At 53.5% G+C, this 22,603-nt stretch overlaps 1 protein-coding gene across 1 annotated transcript; it reads left to right on the top strand.

Moving 5' to 3' along the window:
- Positions 1–4,657: 4,657 nt before the first annotated feature.
- NT5C1A (5'-nucleotidase, cytosolic IA) lies at positions 4,658–20,213 on the top strand. Its single transcript, XM_059044306.2, has 6 exons — positions 4,658–4,967; positions 12,382–12,549; positions 13,015–13,144; positions 14,743–14,865; positions 17,115–17,299; positions 18,968–20,213. Exons 1-6 carry the CDS (start codon positions 4,842–4,844, stop codon positions 19,331–19,333), a joined length of 1,098 nt encoding a protein of 365 aa, XP_058900289.1. The 5' UTR covers positions 4,658–4,841; the 3' UTR covers positions 19,334–20,213.
- Positions 20,214–22,603: the final 2,390 nt, after the last annotated feature.

Here is a 22,603-nt window from a genome sequence, read left to right on the forward strand (position 1 = left end):
ACAAGGGACCCTAAAGATGGAAATTCAAGAATGTCTGAACCTCAGCAGAACTGGAACTGTCAATGGGGCCTGTGTCCTCTCATCTCTGGGCCTGCGGGTTCTCATCCCTTTGGCAACAGTCACGTCTGTGCTCTCTTCTTTAATTTCTCTTCAGACGTCCGTGGTTTCCCAGCACAAAGTGGCTGCATCTCCAACTCCGTACCCAGACTCACCAGCGACTGACAATTCCCTTCTGTGTCTCTTAATCCAGTTCTCAAGAGAAATAATCTGATTAGCTTTTGGTGGGAGCCCATGGTCCATTCATTGATGGCCAGACCAGACCTGATTTGCGGGGTCTGTGGGCAGAGCAGTTCCCCCATAAGGGAGCTAGTGACAGGAGACCTTGGACTCAGTTTCTCCTTGTGTCCAGTGGAGGGCATCGTGAGAGCCCAGATGAGTGGATAGTGGGCAGTGGGGAGAAAGGCTGAGAGCCAGGATTACAAGCAGTCCATCTGGGGCTCTTTGCACGAATTAGGAAAAGGTGCCCCTTTGAGTGTAACAGCCCCATAAGCATTCAGCTGGGCCAATGGATGGCACCTTTGGGCTAATGAGAAAAATATACCCCTTTTCTGAACAAATACAGCCTTGTCATGCCACGATGCACAGCTTGGCGAGTGGCAGCCAGCCTGGATCTCAACCTGCCCTCCTGGTCAAGGGTGTTGTGTAGTGCAGACACTGTTCCACCATCCACAGGAGCCCAGGGCCCTGAGACACCCTACGCTGACCCAAATGTGGTGGGGTGGGGATGGGAATTGGTGGTGAAGTGTTTTTCTCAGAACACCCCCCCTAAAACCAGAGAAGAGCTGTTCTCCGCAGGGAGTCTGGGGTGGGGCTGCGGCAGGTGCAGTGGCAGCTGGAGGTGGCTGCTTCTTCCTGAAACGCTCAATTACTTTTACAAGGGTTTTCTGTTTTCTCAAGGACGCTTGGAGGGGGCCAGCTCCCTTGACAGGAAGCAATTAGGACAGAGGAATGAGGCTGACCTGGCCTCAGGGCAACCATGAATCTAAGGAGGTGACTCAAAAGCCTGAGAACTGGGTGGGGGGGGGGGCTGCTACTTGCAGCTGAAACCACACTGAGGGGAAAGGGAGTCTAGTTCCTGCCTGTCTTGAGGTCACAGGTCAGTCCAGCTTCTGCTTTCAAGTTTGCCCTCTGGACCATCTGCCCCTAAGGAACCAGAGTGATCTTCCTAAAGCACCAATCTGACCACATCAACTCTCCAATGCCCCCCTTCTTCCCTCAGTATAATAAGCTCCTTCGAAGTCCCTCACAGCCCTGCGTGATCTGTCCCCTGCTGACCTCAGAAGTCTGCTCTAAACCCCACCTCCCACTCCTGCACTTGAGTCACCCTGAATTGCCCTCTGTTTCCCTAAGGGATCTCTTAGGTTTCTGTGCCTGTGCACAAGCCATTGCCCCTCCCCGGGCCACCCGTGCCCCTGTCTCAATGATATCCTCCTCTTTGAAGCCCTCCCAGACCTCAAACAATTGGACCCTCATGTGTACACAGTCCATCATAGTAACCAAAGAGCTTCCCATGTGATTCCCTGTCAGCTGAGCTGAACACACATTTAAGTCTCTGTTTAAAAAAGAAAAGAAAAAAAAAAAAAAAGACAGGAAATGAAAGCTTAGAGAATGGATGGTAAGGCTGGAACCTGAACTCAGGTCTCCTAACTTCAAGGCCACTGCTTATAGTGCTTCCTCTTCCACGGGAGGGAATCCACATCTAGATGTGAAAAGGGAGGTAACAAACCTTGAGCTCTGGGCATCAGAGGAGGGGAGGGTCTTGCCTGGGGGGCGCCAGGAGGTAGGGGAGGAGAAGGGGAGGGGGACAGGTAAAGGATGAAGGGAGTCTTCATGGAGGAGGTGGCTTCCACCCCTGGTCTTGCTGAAGACCAGCCCACAGGGGGAGCAGTTCAGGTGCGGGGATCCTGAGTCCTCTTCAGATGGGCTGGCTTCTCCTGCCACAGGGAAAGATGTCTCAGCTCACATTGTCCCAGATTAATAACCCCAGAGAAGACAGAGCCAAAATCTCCCAGCATCCCTGTACAAGGGTCCGGGAGAGTGGCGCAGCTGAGGTCGCATCCCCATTGTGGCTCAATCACTGTGTCCAGGGAAATAGAGTTATATGACTGGGCAGCATCGCATGCCTATTCCTGTGACCAGGGAGGCAGGGCCTGTTACTAGGAGGAGAGGGTGGGAAAAGTTGCTAGTCAAGCAAATCCAATAGCCACCATCTTTTTTTTTTTTTTTTTTTTTTTTTTGCGGTACGTGGGCCTCTCACTGTTGTGGCCTCTCCCATTGCGGAGCACAGGCTCCGGACGTGCAGGCTCAGCAGCCATGGCTCACAGGCCCAGCCGCTCCACGGCATGTGGGATCTTCCCGGACCAGGGCATGAACCCGTGTCCCCTGCATTGGCAGGCAGACTCTCAACCACTGCGCCACCAGGGAAGCCCAACCACCACCTTTTTGAGGGGCATTTGTTGAAGAAATGTGGAGAATCTCATGGAAATTTAGAGATGGGCATTATAGCCAGGCTTCAGCTAGGACTTGGGAAACTATCAGGACCAGAAGCAGCTCCCTCTCAAGGCAGCACGATTTCTCTTTCATGGCGTCTCTGCTGCCCTCTGCAGAAACCCTTTTCCGTCTTTATGCTGATGGGCTCATGCTGCTCAGAGTTTCTGCTCCCTCTTAGATTTCTGTTGCACATAACTGCAGCTTGCTAAGGCCCATCCAAGCCTCTTGGAAGCCAACTGTACTTCGCAGCATCCTTGGCTTCTGTTCTTACAGTTGACTATCCAGTCCCTGTTTCCCAATTCTAAATTCCTGAGAAAGAGGAATCTGGTTGGCACAGATCATCTTTTCAACCCAGGCTAGTACACAGGTCAAAAGTCACTGGACAGCATGGGGATGGTTCACCTTTGGGTTAGGTGCTCACTGCCATCCAAATAACTCAAAACATTCTCCCTGATGACCTCCTCCTCCTCCTCCTCCATGAGGCACCTGAGAATAATTGACCCCTTCCTAGAATTTCATTATTTATTGCTGTGTAACAAGCCACCCCAAAATGTAATGCTTAAAACCATGAAAATGTATCATTTTTCATGATTCTTTGGGTTGGCTGGGCTCAGCTGGGAGGTTTTGCTACTTTATGTGCTGTCGGTGGAGGTCACTCCTCCTGCTGCACCCCACTAGGAGCTGGGCTGGGACTGGAACAGTAAGATGACCTCACTCATATGTCTGGCAATTGATGCTGACTGTTGCCTGGGAAACCACTGTTCTCCACTGGCTTCTTATCCTCCAGGGCCTCTCTGCCTCTCCATGTGGCCTTTCCGGACTCCTTTACATAGTAGCTGGCTCTCAAGAGGGCAGAAATGGAAGCTGCAAGGCCTCTTAAGGCTTAAGCTTAGAAATCACACACAGCATCACTTCTCCAGCATTCTATTAGTCAAAGCAAGACGCTGGGTCAACTCAGATTCAGCTCCACCTCTGGATGGGAGAAGTGTCCAAGTCACATTGCCAAAGAGCAAGCAGGATGGGAGACAGTTTGAGGCCATCTATGGAAACAATCTACCAAGCTGGAGAAGGACAAGTCTAAACATACTTCCCCCAATCCTAAAACTTTCTGTTATGATTATTTCTCCTTTTCTCCCATGCATGGTTTGGTTGGTTCCTCCCAGGTCACGATGGAGGATGGGCAGACCCCTCCATTGTGTACCCGATCCCAGTCAGACGTCCACCAGGCTAAGCCACTATTTTCTCCTGCTGCTCCCACCCACCTTTGCACACTTCTAGATACACACAGAGATGCCCTTTGTCTGCTTCCTAGCCTGTGCCTTGGAATGAGTGGCATTAATGTCTGCACGTCGGGGTCTGCACCAAGGACAGCAATGCCCTAGAACTCCAGGATGTTGGTCCAAGACTCTTGGGTTCCTAGGCTCCTTTTCTCTCCTCTTTCAATCCAGTCACTTCATGGAGTATAACTAACCAAGTTCAGCAGGTGGTACCTGGGAGTGCGCTCCCCCTGCTGGCCATCAAGGGGCCAGCAGGAACCGGGGTCCCAGGGAGTCTCTCTGGTCTGGGTCCCCCGCCAGGCCAAGGGGAGCCTGGTCTCGCCACCGACTTCAAGGGCCCCTCCGCCTTGGTGGGGGAGAGCTGCCTGGCTGGGCCCTCCGCTGGGCCCCCAGCTAGGAGCAAGCTCCTGCTCGTGGATGGAGCTGTCCATCCACCACCTCCCCCCCCTCTGCGGAATGGACTAGTGTTTGAGGAAAGAAGACGCCGTTCAGGGTCCCATTGTCCTGGCATCAGAGGGGAAAGACGGGGGCTAGCTTTTGTTTTGTGGGGGCGGCTAGCTTTGCATTTTCTCCTTTGTGGATCACCACCCCGGGGGGAAAAAGTTGGCAGGCCTCTCCTTCTCTCGATGACGAATAGCTCCTGCGAAGAACACGATCCCCCCAATCCGGAACCCGCAGCAGCCCGCAGGCCCGGCTTAGGCCCCCTCCTCCTGCGAGCCCGAGGGGCCAACCGCCCCCCACCTCATTTCGGGCGTGGGGCGGTCGGGGAAGGAGAGCGCAGCTGTCTTGAAATACACATCCACCAGCAACAGTAGCAACGCACCCGCTGCCGACAGGGCGAGCTGAGCACCCCAGCGGCCCCCCCATCCCGCCCTCCGGCCGGCCCGCACGCGCACTCTCCACCGCTGCCCGCCCCCTTCTCACGCCCAGGACGCGCCTCCCTCCCGCAGCCCAGCCCCGCCGGCTCCGCTCTCCGCAGACGCCTGCTCCGTCTGGGCCGGGTCAGAGCCGAGCATGGAGCCTGGGGAGACTCGGGAGCCCCGCGAGCCCGGGCGTGAGGCAGAGACCACCGCGGCCCCGCGCTGGGAGGAAGCCAGGACTTTCCACGACAACCTCGCGCCCAAGAAGAAACCCAAATCGGTAAAAGCAGGGCATGGGTATGGGGGAGGGCAGGGGGCGGGTCACCGGGGGGGGAGTCGTCAGCCCTCTGGAGAGGGACCCGTGGTGCCCCGCCGAGAAGGGACGCAGCTCCTCAGCAGCAGAATGAGCCAGGCCGTTGGCACGGGCTCGGGTTTATTTTTGGAGCTCGGCTCCGGTGTTTTTTTAATCCCGGGGCTCGGGTTCCACGCCAGGATCCCCTCCCTCATGCTGTCATCAGGGCCCAACTCCAGGCCGCGACCCAGCCCCTCCCCTTTCGGGCAGCCTGGGGCGAGCGGACAGCATTTGTTGGCAAAGCCGGTCAGCGGCGCCTGCGGAAGCGCCCCGGGCTCAGGTAACCGGACTCTGAAAACCCGGCTCCTTGCTGTGCGCTCCGGTTTCTGCCGTCTGGGCACCGGGCTCCGGACCCGAAACTCTGCGTTTGGGGTCTGAGTCAAGCTCCTGCGCCCTGGGCTCGGGGTACCGTGTTCCCCGCGTCTTAAGAGAAGGGAACTGCACTGGAATCTGCTCTCTGCGCTTAGGGCTCTGCGTCCCTGGTTCTGGGATCCCGACGCTGGACTCTGCTCCCCAGCTCCGGGCTCTGCTCGCCTCACAGGGGAGCCCTCGCTGGCATCGACATCTCTGCGACCTCAGTGGTCTCTCATCCCTTGGGGATTCACACAGAGGAGGGAGCTTGTCTCCCCATTGGACGGATTCATGGTGCCCTGGTTGGTCCCTGGGCCTTGGTCACTCCAGCCTCCCAGATCTCAGAGCTTGGGAAGGGGATAGAGGATCGAAGCTGGCTCAGAGCATCCTCCAAAGAGCTCCAGCCTGAGACCCTTCCCATAAGGCCCACCCTGTCAATAGTCATTCCCCAAGAGCACCTCCAACCCTGCCCAGCAGTGGGGATTGAGAATGAATTAGACTGAGTCCCTGCCTCAGGAGCTCACAGAGACCCTGGACATGGTGAGTGCTCAGGTGAAAGACCCTAGCAGTGGGAGCGTAGAGGCGGGAGTGACTGACAACTCCGGAAGTCTTTTAGAGGTGGCATTTGAGCTGATTTATTTTATTGTGTGTGTGTGTGTGTGTGTGTGGTACACGGGCCTCTCATCGTTGTGGCCTCTCCCGTTGCGGAGCACAGGCTCCACGGCCATGGCTTACGGGCCCAGCCGCTCCGCGGCACGTGGGATCCTCCCGGACCGGGGCACGAACCTGCGTCCCCTGCATCGGCAGGCGGACTCTCAACCACTGTGCCACCAGGGAAGCCCTTGAGCTGATTTTAAAGCCTGAGTAGGTGGACTTTCCCAGGCAGAGAGGGAAACAGGCTGGGCAAAAAGCATGACTGATGTCTTTGAAACTGAGAGGATGCAGTATCTTAAGGAGAAGAGTTGAAGTGATGCCAGAGACCCACAGAGGGCCTTGAATGCCACATTAAGGAGTCTGAACCTTATTCAGTGGGGTTAGAGGTCTTAAAACTAGGTTCCATGAAGCCCCATGTTTCAGGCGGTCTACTCACGTGTGAAGCCAATTCATTTTCTTTCTTTCTCAAACTATGTTTTACACAAGTAAAAGTAGGTGATAAAACTCAACTTACTCAAATGTGTTATTGGACATTTTAGCACCTCGGAGACTGCCAACATATTAACTTATGCTACAGGTTGATTACCTTTTTAGCAAACCTCAGAATAAAGCTTTTCCTGTGATCTGTTTTAATAGAAGAGTATCTTGAGATTGCTGACAATTGTTGCTGAGTCTCCTGAGGGTTGTAGTTTAAAACAGAACAAAACAAAAAAGGCCTTTACCTGGGGCTTCCCTGGTGGCACAGTGGTTAAGAATACGCCTGCCAATGCAGGGGACAAGGGTTCGAGCCCTGGCCCAGGAAGATCCCACATGCCACGGAGCAACTAAGCCTGTGCGCAGCAACTACTGAGCCTGTGCTCTAGAGCCCACGTGTCACAACTACTGAGCCCACGTGCTGCAACTACTGAAGCCTGTGCACCTAGAGCCCGTGCTCCACAATAAGAAAAGCTACCGCAATGAGAAGCCCGTGCACTGCAACTAAGAGTAGCTCCTGCTTGCCGCAACTAGAGAAAGCCCATCCATGCGCAGCAATGAAGACCCAATGCAGCCAAAAATAAATAAATAAATTTTTAAAAAACACAACCCAAACCTTTTTTAAAAAAGGCTTTTACCGTTTGCAACCACTTATTGGTGTGAATCAGGGCTTTCTCAATGCTGAGCAAAAACCAACAAACGGAAACAAACAAACTGACTAGACAATGAAACTTAAATCCACACTGGTCTCCTGTATTCATTGGTTGACATGATAATAAATATATCGTGAATATGTAATACATTTGAATTTGTAGTATAAATTTATACCAGTAAAATATGGTACTATATGGTTTACATATTGGGGCTCCTGCCAAGAGTTCATTTGCATAAAATGTCAACCTACTTTTTAAAAAACTATGAAAACCATTATGGAGCTATCGCAGGACTTTTCAGCAAGGGATTAACTCGGTCCATTTTCATTTTAGAAAGGTCACTCTGGGGCTTCCCTGGTGGCGCGGTGGTTGAGAGTCCACCTGCCGATGCAGGGGACACGGGTTCGTGCTCTGGTCCGGGAGGATCCCACATGCCGCGGAGCGGCTGGGCCCGTGAGCCACGGCTGCTGAGCCTGCGCGTCCAGAGCCTGTGCTCCGCAACGGGAGAGGCCACAACAACAGTGAGAGGCCTGCGTACCGGAAAAAAAAAAAAAAAAAAAAGAGAAAGGTCACTCTGAGGCTGTGTTGGTGGATGGATTGGAGAGGGTGTGTCTGGTAGCAGGCAGATCAGTGAGGAGGCTGGTCCCTGCCTGGGGAGGAAGCTGGTCTAATGTCACGGCCTGGGAGATGGAAAGGAGGGGATGGACATTGGGAACTAGCATGGTGAGTGGAGCACACCAATCTGTTTCCTCCCCAAGCACCAAGGAAACCGGGAGCTCAGGCCCAGTCGTCAGTTATGACCTCTCGGTCAGCCCCTGGCCCTCACTGTTCCCTGGGAGGAAAGGAGACTGGTGGCTTCTTGGGCCCTACTCCTTCCTGCAGAAACCCCTCCCCCCTACAAGCTATTCTGGGGGCTTTGGGCCTCCTGGGCCCCAGCAGGGCCTGGCCTAGGCTTATTCTCATCCCCAGGAGCCTGAGTGAAATATTTAACCCCCAAAGGCCTATAGGAGGCCCTCACCTCATGAGGTCAGGGGACTTCCTCAGTCCAAACCTGTTTTGTTCCTCTCTCCTCCGGCAGCCCTTCTCACTCTAAGTCCTTCTAGAAATAACAGCTTTTGGCTATGTTCCTATCTTGGGCCCAACAGGCAAAATCACTTTGACCTCAGTGAGAGCTCCTCAGACAGGCTGGGTGGTGCTGGACTGCCCTCCTTTATCCCTCCATTCCTGTCCCCGAAGCAGGAGTAATCAGCTGGACCCCCCAATCCCCTCCCCACTCCAGTGAAAGACAGGGAGAGCTGGCAGGACCTTGGTTCCCTGGAGCCCAGTGTTCCCAGGCTGAGTTCCTGGTCTGGGGTAGGGGGTCTTTCTGACCCAAGCTTCAGTCTGGCACCTGGACTTCTTTCTGATTTCTGGAGGAACTGTCTCTGGATGCACCTGACATCACATGACGGGGTGGCCTCCCTCTGCAGCGAGGTCCAAGGGGGTGTCTAAGTGCTTGGCTTCTCCCCAGCTCCGACCAGCCCCTTTCGCTTGTTCTTTCAGCTCCACCTGGAGCCCAGACAGGCTGCTGCTCTCTCCCAGCTGGCATTCCGTATTTCCCACAGCAGCTTATGCCCACCAAGCCCTTAGACTGCTCTTCACTTGTACAGAGTCAGAGCAGGCTGAGCAGGGAAGCAGGGTCCTTGCCCTGGGGCCCTCCATTCTGGGGGTAAAGAGAGCCCTGCCCTGAGAGACCTCGCTCTGAGGGCATGGTGGCCCTCACCAATTCTCCCAGATCTGGAAAGGGAGGGCTGGGGTGTGGGGAGTGTCCCGGGGAAGTGCCTGAAGTAGCAGGGGTTGGGGTCTTCTGGGAGTGATTGAGGAGGGGCGTATGGGGGTAGGGTGCTGCTGTGTGGACAGAGGCCAGGCTGGAGACCAGAGACTTGGGATCTTATCCAGGCTCTGCCTTGACTTTGCTGGATGACCAAGAGTAATACTCTGCCCCTCTCTGGGCCTATTTCCCCATCTGTAAAAGAAGGAAGTGGAGACTCCTGGGACCAAGGCAGCTGGGATATTTTTCCTGCAGTGGCCAGAGGTGGGAATGGGATGGGGTCTGGGCCGGTCAGCCGGAGGAGACCCAGAACATAGCAGTTTGGCAGGGACTGTGGGACAGAAAGTGACGAGCGAGACCTTGGCTGGCTGCCTGAGCTGGAGCCGCCGGCTTGGGAACCTGCCTGAAGAAGCTGGAGGGTAACTGGCTCCCTGTCCTTGAAGGGGTATTGGGCCTGGCCCTGGGGCAGTAAGCCAAGGGGGCGAGGCAGTCTCAGCCCTTGCCCTGAAGGCCAACAGGCTTCCTGGGTTTATGAGAGGGGGCCTCCCCAAGCCCCCAACCATACCCTTCCCATCCCTGGCCATCCCTCTATCACCCCTTTTCTTTCATTTTTACCTTCCTTCCTTGAAGGCTCATGGTGGCTGAGGGGTTTGGGAGGTACCCAGCCCAAGAACACACAGACACCTGGGGGCGGTTGGCAGCTGGGAGAGTTACTGGGCTGAGCCCCAGAAGACAGGTACCTGTCCTGCCAATGCCTTATGCTCACCCTGCTGGGCCCTCACACCATCTTGGTTGGGATAAAAGTCAAATGCCAACTGAGGTCCTCCTCCTGAGTTTGGGGACTCTGGTCTTCTTTTCCTACCTTGAGGTTCTAAAGCTTCATTAGCCACTAGCCATTCATGGCTACTTAAATTTAAATTGATTAAACTTAAAATTCAATACAATTAAAGATTCAGTTCCTCTGTCTCACTGGCCATATTTCAAGTGGCTCTCTAGCCACATGCAGCCACACGGAGAGCACTGGACATTTCCATTATGACAGAAAGGTCTATTGGAGAGTGCTCTTCTAAAGCATGCACAAATCTCTGCCTTGGGGATACATCATAAGCTCCATGGTGGCAGGGATCACAACTGTGTGATCCCTGCCTTGTCCCCAGCACAGTGCCCGTCACATGGTCATCACTCAATGTTGTCAACTGATTGGGACCCAGGCTTGACTCCAGAGAGAAGAAATGGGATTGAGTGCGTGACCTGCAGGGCTGTAAGGAGCAGGCCAGAATGCAAGGTCCATGTAAGAGTCTTGCCCCCAACTTGAGTCCCTGTTTCCTCATCTGTAAAGTGGGAATCACAGTCCCAGGATTGCTCAAGTCACAGAGATGTGGTGGGACTCTCTGGGTGTCTGGGGTCCCTTGGGGACCCCAAGGATTATGAAGGGTCCAGCTGCCGCCTGTGGTGGCATTCCTCTCTCCCCATTCTGCTGGAGGTGCTGAAGGAGTTCGGAGGCCCTCCCGGGCCCCTGAAAGAAGGCTTTCTGCAATCTAGCACCTGCCTACTCTTCTGGACTTAACTACACTCTGCTCCCATGCACAGAGCTCTGTTCACCTTTGTGAAGGCACGGCGTGTGTGCACACGTCCTCATGCCCTCCTTCGCCCCACTCCTCCTTCAAGGCTTTGCTGAAACGCCTCCTGTCCTATGACAACTTCCTCTGAACACTTGTCGTCGAGACTTTGCTTTCACCTGGTTCTAGCACTCATTTCAGTCCCCTTTGCTTCTCTGTTTACCTGTCTTTCTCCCCTACCAGCCTGTGACTCTGAGGGAAGGAGCCAAATCTCTACCAGTATCATTCCCAGGCAGAGCCCAGGTGCTTGGCACAAAGAACCAGTAAATGTTTGTCAAATTTGCATCAACCGAAACAATATTCTCTGAGCATTTACTATATTTCAAGCAATTTGAACAGATGAGGGTACTGCACTGGAGTTTCTAGTTCATGTTAAATTAGTCATGGCCAATACTCTCTCTCCTTAAACTATATTGTTTAAAAGTTCAGAGACATTAAATATTTACTGAGCACCTACTATGTGCTAAGCACAGTTCTGAGCACTAGAGATACACTAAATGAACAGGATAGTCCTGGTTCCTGCTCCCTGAGAACTTAAGCATGGTTCCTGCTTCTAGAGCTCTATCTAGAAATAGAAATAGTTAAATAAGTAATTATAATTTAGTGTGAAATTTTACCAAAAAGGAAATCCTTAGGAGAGGTAGCAAGCCCATGACTAGGGGTAAGGGAATGCTTCCTAGAGGTGACTTGTAGTTTGAGACCTGAAAGTTGGATAGAAGTTAGCTGGAAGGGCAGTCAGGGAAACAGCACATCAGGCAGAGGAAACATCATGTGCAAAGGCTCAGAGAAGGTAGGGGGGGAGGTGTGCTCAGACATGAGAAAGGTCAGATTGAGCAAAATGGGGTAATGGGAAGGTGACAGTGGAGACAGAGGTAGGGTCTGTCATGAAGGGCTTCCTACTCCATACTCAAGGCTGCCGATCAGAGTGTGAGAAGATTGGGTACCACTGAAGGGGGAGGCGGGGCATGATCAGATCTGAATCTGGGAACAATCCCCTGACAACAGTATGGACCACATATTGGAGGGAATGAGAGATGGTGATGGGCCGGACCATGGTAGGGAAGACAGAAAGAAGTGGATGGATTCCAGTAGAGTTGGCAGGTTTTGGTGACTGATTGATGGGGGAAGGGGTTGGAGGAAGGGGGAAGACTTGCGGTTGACTTCAGGGCTTCTGGTCTAGGTGATGAGTGGTTGGTGGTGCCAAGCATTGAGATGAAGAAAGCGGGGAGGGGACCAGGTTTGGGGGCGGAGAGAATGCTGGGAATTCAGCCTTGGGCATGATGAGTTTGAGTGTCTATTAGTCAATTGGCGCAGTTAGATATATGAGTCTGGAGCTCTGGAGAAAGATTTGGGCTGGAGATAGATGTTCTTATATAATTGTCATGTTTCTGGGCACCACTTCTTCCTAAGGGCATGTAGCTCCCATTTTATAATGGAAACCATCTGGAGACCATCTTGAGCATCTGTCATACTTTGGCTACATACACTGTATTCATTTTGCTGTCGAGTCCAGATGGCTGGCTAGATTGCAAACTCCCTGAGGGCATGTGCCTGCCATCAGATTGTCCTCCTCCGTGGGGAGCCATCAACTCCCTCAGTCCCCGGTTGGGTCCTGCACAGAGGGGGTTCCTGATCTAGGTCTGCCCCTGCCCAAGGCTGAGCTCCTTAGGGCAGAGGCTGGACCTGTGTCTTCTCCCTGTTCCCAGTCCCCGGAGGGGCAGACACATGAGACCTGCCTCAAGAGAATCTGAGAGTCAGCCCCTTCTCCTGCACCCCTGCAGCCCAAGCCTCAGAATGCAGTCACCATTGCTGTGTCTTCCCGAGCCCTGTTCCGCATGGACGAGGAGCAGCGGATCTACACGGAGCAGGGTGTGGAGGAGTACGTGCGCTACCAGCTGGAACACGAGAACGAGCCCTTCAACCCCGGGCCGGCCTTCCCCTTCGTGAAGGTGAGGGGCAGTTCCACCACTGGCCATACAGTGCCTTCATGGGTGTTAGAGAAAAGCACTCCCATGGGTGTATGAGTAAGGAAAAGGGGTCCCCTCTGGGCAGATGCCACCACACAGGAGCATAGTTTGGCAAGGGGACAGCCATTGTGGGAAGAAGAGGCCACCCCATCCTCTGGACTAATGCAACCCCACTCCAGGTAACCATCTTAGTGCATGGAACCTGACCTGGATTTTGAACCCACTCACCCTTTTAGTGAGGCACCCCTGGGCAATAATCAACCCGCACAATGGCAGAGACTAGGAGGAGATAGCCCGCGTCCACGGGTCTCACCCCGAGCCAGGTCCCGGACCTCCCCTCTCCTCCCCGTGTTGGATCCCAACTCACCCCTCCTCCCCAACCCTGGCTACCGACTCCAGGCATCAGTCCTTGGGGGTCTGAGCCCGAGGGTCCACTCTCCCATCCAGGCTCTGGAGGCTGTGAACAGGCGGCTGCGGGAGCTGTACCCTGAGAGTGAGGACATCTTCGACATCGTCCTCGTGACCAACAACCACGCTCAAGTGGGCGTCCGTCTCATCAACAGCATCAACCACTATGGTGAGCGTGAGGGCTTTGGCCATGACATGACCCCTACCAGACACCCGGGGTTGGGGTCACACTCTTCAGGGTGCAGGTAAACCCACTGGAACCTCAAGCTCAGAGGGGTGTTGGTAAACAGGCCCTTTCAAGAAACAAAACAAACCCCCAAAACCCTACTTGTGTAGCATTGCCATATTCAGGGTGTAAATATTCCCACCATGGCTGATGTCAAGCTACCAATAGTTGAACAATCTAACTGGCTCCAAAAGTCCCTGGATGTTTAACATTCGACTCTTGCAAGCTGGTACAAGCCGGCTGCAGCACGTCGCTGCACAGGCCCCACTCCCTATGTGATTGGGCAGGGCACTTGCTGCCCCTGTGCCTCAGTTTCTCTCTCTGTAAGGGGGCTGACAGGCCTTAAAGCCTGCTGGCAGAGGCATGTGCAGTCGTCAGAGTGAAGGGACTTTGTGTCTTAGTCCAAACTCTTGTTTGAAAGTAATAGACCCTCCAGAGCCAGCCTAAGCTGAAGAAAATGATTTTTTTTTTCTTTTTTGGCTGTGCCGCATGGCATGCGGGATCTTAGTTCCCTGACCAGGGATTGAACCTGTGTCCCCTGCGTGGAAGCGCGGAGTCTTAACCACTAGACTGCCAGGGAATTCCCGAAAATGATTTCTTATTAGGTTACAGGTGTGCCTCTTGGAACCACAGGGAAGGAAGTGAAATTGGGCCCACAAAGGCGTGAATCCAAGTACTGGCAATCTCTCCAGGGCTTTTTTTCTCTCTGGACCACATGAGCCCTTATTTCTGCTTCTCTCAGAAAATCTGTTCCTTTTTTGTTTTTCTTTTCTTTTTTTTCTGTCTCTTCTCTTTCCTCAAACTGTAGGTTTCTCTGCTTTTCATGAATATGGCCAAAATTTACAAGTTTACAAGTCCTTGTTCCTTGTTTTCAGCAATCAAGAGAGGCCAGTTGGCATTTTTAAATCCTAATTTCAAATTGTTAGGAGCAGGGGTGATATGCAAAATATTGAACCACGTTGTGACATAAGTACCGAGGAATCAGGACAGACACCACCTATGGTACTGGGGCAGAGTCCTGAAGGACCCCTGCTGTACCCTTCCACGGTGGACCCTCCTGTGTGAGGGGCTGGGGTAGTGATGGAGTAACTCAGTGGGCTCAGAGCAGCAGCAATTTATCAACAAGCAAAGTTTTACAACCTGCACAGACATAGGTACTAGGTGACTCTCTCGGCCCTGGCTGGGAGGGAATCTAATTGACCCAGCTTGCGTCAGGTGCCTACCCCTATCCAGTCAGCTGTGACCAGGTGGGACCACGAGCCACAAGGCTGGGACCTACTTTTGCAGTACTGTGATCCCCTGAAAGGGGATATTACTGTGAGCCAGGCAACCCCTCCAGAGATGTGGTCATCTCCATTTCATGGTCAAAGAATGGCGGATCTCAGAGAGGGGGAATGCTGGCCTAAAATCACTCAGAGAATCACTGTGCTGCCCCCCAACCACTCAGAGCCAAGATGGCATCCATTGAACGTGGAGGGACCACTCTGAGGTCCTGAGGGTTGACCCAGGCATCACCTGGGTACTCTCTACCTCCTCTCCAGACCTGTCCATTGAGAGGTTCTGCATGACAGGTGGGAACAGCCCCATCTGCTACCTCAAGGCCTATCACACCAATCTCTATTTGTCGGCTGATGCAGAAAAAGTGCAGGAAGCCATCGATGAAGGTGAGTCAAACTGGGGAAGGAGAGTGGGGGGAATCTGGCTAAGGGGTCTCAGAGATGGGAAGCCTGGTCCTAAAGCTCTGAGCAGGCTCTAGGGGTTGCCATGGTAACTGGAAGGGGAGTACCTTCCTTAATTCCTATGACGTGTCCTGTAAACTCTGAGAACAAGGCCTCACCTATTTCACTTATTGCCCATCTATCCCACTGTCCCACCTCCTGCCCTATGTTAAGGATGCCTTTACTCACCAGCATCACCCAGCCTTCTGTTTCCATGGGAACCCTCCTTACAGTCCAGAAAGCTACTCCCTTCCAAGAAACTTCCAGGTCAGTAGGAGTTCTAATTCCTGTGTGACCATGGGCAGCCTCTGTCCTTCTCTGGACCAATGAGGAGGGAAATCAGTACCTAGTCCAGCCTGAGCAGTAGAGTCTGGGAAATGGCCAGCATTCCAGCAGCTGGGCCAGCCAGTGCTGAGGTGAGGTTAGAGACACAGCTGCAAGTGCTGACAAAGAGAATTTCCCTCCACGTGTCTCTTTCAAGGGGCAGTTTTGGGGATGGTATCCATAGTCTCCTGACAAGGTGTGTTTCCCTATTGTTCACGGAAGAAGACAGGCTCACAGGGGAGGAAAGAACTGTCCCACTGCCTGAGAGGGCTCCTCAGGCTGAACGCTACTGTTATTTATTTATGTTGACATTTTATTGGAGTATAGTTGATTTACAATGTTGTGTTAGTTTCAGGTGTACCGGAAAGTGATTCAGTTATACATATATATATTCATTCTTTTTCAGATTCTTTACTCATATAGGTTATCACAGAATATTGAGTAGAGTTCCCTGTGCTATATAGTAGGTCCTTGTTGGTTATCTATCTTATATATAGTAGTGTGTGTATGTTAATCCCAAGCTCCTAATTTATCCTTTCCCCCAGTGTTTCCCCTTTGGTAACCATAAGTTTGTTTATCAACCAACGATGTTTACTTTCCTCTTCCTCTTTCACGCTGTCTCCTGCCTGGAAGCCTGGCCTCTCTCCTGCTGATGCCTCACTCCCCTGAGCTGCTTGGGGTTCCAAGAGACTTTCTTTAACCAGGAAGTGGAAGCCATTTCCCTAGACAGATGTCACTCCATCTGGTTGGGGTTTTGGCATTGGTCCGCATGTGTGCCTCTATATGTCTATAATTTAAGCCCAGGCTAGGGAGCAGGAGACGGTCAGGAGGCAGGCCTTCCCCAGGTCTGGTGGTTCTGGTTCATCTTGGTTCCAGCACTGGCAAAGCTGAGAAGGTGCCTGGCCTGATGTCCAGGGCCTGGGCCTACTTACACATCCTCAGGCTAGTGACGTTGTGGTGAGGCTGGCATTGCTCTTTCCTCCCAAAGCTCTGCCTCTGTCCAGGCCTGCGACCCTAGATTCCCAAAGAGCAGGGCTGACATGGCCTTTGGAGAGGTGAAGCATCGGGGATGGGCTGAGCCCACTGCCTGGGTCTCCAGCCTCCTGGTACTGCTCTTTGTTGTCCAGTGAGCTCTAGTTGGAGCCAGGGTTCCCAACAGGCATACTGGGCCCTCTGGAGAAGCCCAGAGTGTGTGCCCTTGTGGCGGCAGACTGAGGGGGTGCCCACACCCACCTCACCACAGACTGCAGCCTAGAATCTCAGCCCCAGACAGAGCTGAGCACCCTTAATTTTATCTTGGTCCAGAGAGGGTGAGGGACTTGCCAGAATCAACAGCAAGAGAGTAACTGAGGCCCAGCCAGGGTTGGGGCTCCTTCCCAGCCCCTCTGTAGATCTACATCAGGGGCCTGTGAGGAACTCCAGGAAGGACAGTGGTGGCCTGGGGGACTCTCCCTTCCATCCAGGACTGATGTTTGTCTGGTCCATACCAGCACGAACTTACTAGATATTAAAGTATTGAAATTTCCCCATGCCGATTGATAAATAGCTCCTGCCCTGAGTCCTCTGAGTGCCCCCTGTTCCCTGGGACACCTCCCAGTCCTTCCCTCAAAGCAGCAACTAGAAGGGAAACGCTGGCATAGGCTGGGGCCTTCAGAGCCCTACTCAGAGCAAAAGCCACTATCCATTCTTACTGGCCCGTTTTGAAATATTCTGAATATTAGCCCTCGTTAGCCGGCCCCTGAGTCCTAGGTGAGGCAAGCAGGGCAAGGGTAGCCTGAGATAGCCCTCTCCTGGCCCCCAGGCAGCTGAGGCGGGTGTCAGGGCCCTATTACCTAGACGAAGGCAGACAATGCTTGCCTTTCTCTGCCCAGGGATCGCAGCCGCCACCATCTTCAGCCCCAGCAGGGATGTGGCTGTCTCCCAGAGTCAGCTGCGGGTGGCCTTCGATGGGGATGCTGTGCTCTTCTCAGATGAGTCGGAACGCATCGTGAAGGCCCACGGGCTGGACAGGTTCTTCGAGCATGAGAAGGCCCACGAGAACAAACCTTTGGCCCAGGTGCTCCACACGCTCCCCGGAACCCTTGCGGGGAGCAAGGAAGCTCCCCAGAACCTGCCCTTGGCTGGAACCTCCAGCCCAGAACCAAACCCCAAGCTCAGCCCAGAATCCAGCCAGCTCCCCTCCCTAGGCCTCCAGCCTTCCTCCCTCTCACCTGACCCCTGGGTCCCCTCTCTCACTGCATTCTCATCCCCCCTTTGAAGCCCACATTCTCTCTCTGAGCCCCTCTCGGAAGCCCCTACCTCTTCTTTGCAGCTCCGTTACGAGGTCTCCATCCCCTTCACTTCTCGGCCTTTTGGCTAAAATCCAGTGTAGGTCTCTATCCCCTTCCTGAAAGCCCCATCCTCCCTCTAAGCTCCTAGCTCCTCTCTGAAGCCTCCATCCTCTTTCTGAGGTCTCCATCCCATCTCTAAAGTCCCCATCCTGCTCTGAAGGCCTTGCTCTCTCTGAAGCTGCCATCCTCTCTCTGGAACGCTTGTCCCCTCGGAGAGATTCCCCCACCCCTCTGAGAGGGATCCCATCCTCCCAAGAAGTCCCTGCTTCCCTCACCGGAGGAAAGGAAGAGCTGGGCTGGCGCCCTTCATTGGGGCAAGGAGATCCAGCTAGTGTGAGGTCTGGGCAGCCCATCTGACTTGGGCCACACCAGCCCTTCACACCTCCTGCCATCCATCCCTTGGCCAGCGGCTCAGAGACCCTCACTCACCCTTAAACTGCTCAGAGTCTCACCGAGAGCAGAATACGCCCTCGAGCTGGTGGAAATTCCCTGGGGTTGGAGCTACTGGGATTCTCCAGCCCTCCAGGGAGCTCCTATCTGTGCTTTGAACAAAAATCTGGGTGTTCAATAACCCCAAAGCCTCTCTCTCCAAGAGCTCAGCAGGCTTCAGCTATGACTCCAGAGTATTCATTTCACTTTCTCTCTTGTTGGTTCCCTCTGAAATACTAGGGAATCCAGAGCAGGACAGTTTTTCCACTAAGTGGTATACAGAGCCCCAGGAGACCACTGCTTGCCCCAGGTCACCCAGCAAGTGAGGGGTCTCCAAGATTAGAAACCCACCTTTCCGATTTCCAGCTGCGTTACAGTTTTCTTCTTCATCATCCTCTGGTTCTTTATTCACACCTCCTCATGAAGCTTCATTGCTCCAGGCACTGTAAAGAGTAAATCCTTTCCCTGACCCTACAGATCTGGAGCACACACCCTGAGCCACTCACCTGCCCCAGGGGCAGGGTTGATATTGGGCAGTGACACACTGGTCTGTCTGTCCCAGCTAGAGTCCATTCTGATTGAAGGGTGCCCATGCCATAGTTACTAACTATTCTTAATATCCTCCCTGCTGATGAACACAAAGGCCACACTTAACGGAGTTGCAGGACAGACACCCGTGTACCTGGTGGGCTGCTATAGTAACAGCCCTGGTATGGTTTTTCTGACGCAGACATCCCCAATCACAGCAGTATGGACACCTAGACTGCCATAGGGACCTACAGTCCAATTGATGCATGCAGTGGCCTGAGCAGGCATAGCAGAACTGAGAGATTTAGAGATCCTGAGAAGCTTTCCCACCCCAAACAGCAAGATCGATCCTGGTGTTATAGGTAGGAGCCCAGCAGGGGAGGGGGCAAGTGTTTGGGAGAGGGGGGAGCTCATAGTGTTCCTTTGCCTTCTCATAGGGCCCCTTAAAGGGTTTTCTGGAGGCTCTGGGTAGGCTGCAGAAGAAGTTCTACTCCAAAGGCCTGCGGCTGGAGTGTCCAATCCGCACCTACTTGGTGACGGCACGCAGTGCAGCCAGTTCTGGAGCCCGGGCTCTCAAGACCCTGCGCAGCTGGGGCCTGGAGACGGATGAGGCCCTGTTCCTTGCGGGAGCGCCCAAGGGCCCCCTCCTGGAGAAGATCCGCCCACATATCTTCTTTGATGACCAGATGTTCCACGTGGCTGGGGCTCAGGAGATGGGCACAGTGGCCGCCCACGTGCCTTACGGTGTGGCGCAGACACCCCGGCGGACCACACCCACGAAGCAAGCCACATCTGCACTGTAGCTGAACCACCAGCTTTGCTGACCCACATTGTTCCAGGCATGGCTCCATGTCAGACACATCGCCCAATGGATCCTTCTAGTTCCTCACCTCTCTGTCCTTCTGCGTGTCCGCCCTCATCCCTATGAGTGAGGTACTTGTAGGAAATTATGCAGACTGGTCCGGCATTCTCACCAGCTCCCCTTATGGGCAAACACTGTGCCATGATGCTGGCTCAGAAAGTAAGACTGTGCAGAAAAGCTGCATTTCAGGGGGAAGTTGATGGGACTAATGGTGAGAGGGTCAGAGCATCAGGGTGCCTCCAAAGGGGCTTATGAAACAAGCTCAGTGTAGTACAAAGAACACTGCCTTGAGAGAGATGGGATCTGGCTTCTAAGCTTTGTCCTGGCATTGTGCATGACTTTAAGTTCCCTTGCAGGGGACTCTAGAATGAGGTGACTTCCCCCTGTGGTGCACCCGTGAACTCTCCATCCTTGCAGGAGCCCCTGCAGCCCCTTTGTTACCACTTCCAGGGGGAGAACTTTCACTGCTTGATGAGTCAGTTTCCCCATCTTTTAGGGGGTTTTCAAACTCTCCTTTAGCTAAAGAAGCTTGGTTTTATAAGATTGCCCTCTTTGAAGGAATGATTCTGAGCCAAGGCTTCTCCTGATATATATGGCACCTTTGTACAAATTATAGAAGGACGCTGTCTCTAGAATGAATTGTGAAAAGATGGCCCTTCCTCTGGGCTGACCCAGACCACGCTGGGGCACACAGCTTGGTTAGCAGGATATAGGCTGGATTTTTACCCCTCCCGGCTCCTCAGCCCAGAGGCCTTTGTCAAATGAGCAAGGCACACAATCATCCACAGCAACCTTCCCTATAATTTTACGTTTGGAAACCACTGGATGAGATGACCTGTCTACTTCCTGTGATGCCTTAATGTGAGTCATCAAGGGTCAGCTGCCAGGTGCAGAGTTTGTGGAAGGAGGGAGGGACGGAATTTAACCTGCATGCAGACTCTCCTCCGGCCAGCAGGGGGCACTGCAGGCCCTCCCTGGGAAGGCGCTTTACTAGGCCTGCTCAGTGCTTCCTTCGCTTTTGCTTTTTAGCCAAAGTTAATTTGTTCCTGCCTATCAACCCCCTCACCTCAACCCTCACTCCCTCAATGACTGTCCTACTCTGCTTGCCAAGCAGCCCTGCTGGGGGAAGAGGTGGAGAATTGGTGTTTACTGTTGTGAGCTCAAATGCAAGGGGAGAAACCTTAGGGGCTGAAGTGGAAGGTGGTCCAGGCTGAACCCAAGGGAAGGCCTGCCTGGTGTGATATAGGAAGTGTGGGGAGGTCAAGTCTGAGGCATGACTGGTTAGAGAGGAAGGAGCTGCAATGTGCATTAGCAAGATTCTCCAGCTATGGGATTGTGATTGGAGGTAGCAAGCTCTTCATCACTAGGATGCTGTCAAAGGGACTCCAGGATGAGGTGACCTCCTCCTGCGGCGCACTGGTGAACTCTCCATCCTTGCAGGAGCCCCTGCAGCCTCTTTGTCATCACTTCCAGGGAAGAACTCTCACTGCTTGTTGAGTCAGCCTCCTCCTTTGCTGACCAGCTTGGCTTTTTCCAGAGAGAGGGTGGGACCTCCAAAGGCTGGTCCCTCAGGAAGACCCAGAAGGGCTGAGGAGACGTCAGTGGCAGGGACTGATTGCCCAGCTTCCCAGGCGAATCCCAGCTGTGAGCAAGCACTTTATGAAGAAAGCCAAAGGAACATTCGGAGGTGTGTGCAGGGAAGCTGGAACACTTCTGGGGACAGGAAAAGGGGTGACAGGCCACGTGAGGCCTGACCTTTATCCTTTTGAGGACTCAGGCCAGGGTCTGAATGGGCACAGGTTCTGGGCAGTGGAGAGCAGGATCGTAATGTCAGAAAGATAACGCAGGAGGGAGAACAAAGTCAGAAGACTGAGGTGGTTCTGGAAGTGAGCAACAGTTTGGGTGAGAAGAGAGTCCTGTGCTGGGCTTGTCCTGTCAGTGCTGGAGCGGCTGAGAGGCTGGCGGTGGGGAGGAAGGGCAAGGCTGTGCTGGGTGGCAGGGCACCGCCAGGGGACGGGCAGGTGACGAGGATGTCCTCACACAGGGTCATCCCATCAACAGCCAGGATCCTTCTGGCCAACAAAGGAGGCCTCACAGCAGAGGGTCTGGTTTGGAGCTCTTTCCTCTGCCGAAGCTCCCAGCCCAGCCAGAGATACTGTGAGACCTAAGGACAGCCTCCAGGAAACCAAAAGGTAGTGAGAGAAGGAACTCTCTCTTGGCCGAACCACACAAAGGCCTGCTTCTCCTTCCTCTGGGGTCAGAATCACCCCTTGGGTGAGCCTCCAGGGCTCACAGAGCCAGCTGGTAGCCATGAGAAGCCTGCAAGTCTGGGCACAGCCGAGGCTCACTGCATGGCACTAGGCTGTGTGACCAGGGTGGACACATGCACTGCGAGGGCAGCAGCAGATGTCACCTAATTAATATGCACCGAGGGATGCTGAGACCAGAGGTCCTGCCCCCAGGGCCTGGCGATAAACACCCCTGATTCTTCCAGGTCTCTCAGGAAGCAGGAAAACGTTTTGTGGGACGCAGCAAGATAAAGCGCTGTAAAAGCTGTGTATTTCACTGGAGCCCTGGTAATAGACTTGGACAGCCCTCAGCGATGAGAGACACTAAGGCCCCAATTCTATTATTGAAACCATAAATGAGCATTTCAGGCCTGGAAAAAAGCTTTCAGTGTCTGGAATAAAAGGCCAGAAGTCCTGGGGGCAGGCTTAGACAGCTGCCAGACACACCTTCTGATTGTTTCAAGTGATGAGGAGGCGTCCTGCGGAGAACATCGTTTATTGTATCAGCCGGCAAATTAAAAAGCCATGTGAGCACCAAAGCCCCAGGCCCAGCCATGGACTGCAGCACTGAGCCAGAGGAGCCACAGCTCCTGACATGCAGAACCCCTGGAGCCCAAAGCATGGCACCCCAACAGCGCCTGCAGAGCACGTCCCAGGAAATTCTTGCCAGCCACGTCCCAGACCCAATGGAAACTGCCACTTAGAAAAACAGAAGCCCTGTTACTAGGCACTGAGATTGCCAAGGTCACTGCCAAATAGCCCTCTCTGCTTTCTGAGTGCCCAATCAGAATGATGGGGATGTAGCAGAAGAAGCTGAAACCAGCAAGAAGTGTAAATCCAAGCTGGATCCAGCATTATAATGATACTCAACTGGTGTGCACCAGTCCAGCTAAACTGGTGATTAAAATATTGAAATGCCTCCA

The sequence above is a fragment of the Kogia breviceps genome, chromosome 1 (assembly GCF_026419965.1).
Source record: "Kogia breviceps isolate mKogBre1 chromosome 1, mKogBre1 haplotype 1, whole genome shotgun sequence".
NCBI classification, from domain to species: domain Eukaryota; kingdom Metazoa; phylum Chordata; class Mammalia; order Artiodactyla; family Physeteridae; genus Kogia; species Kogia breviceps.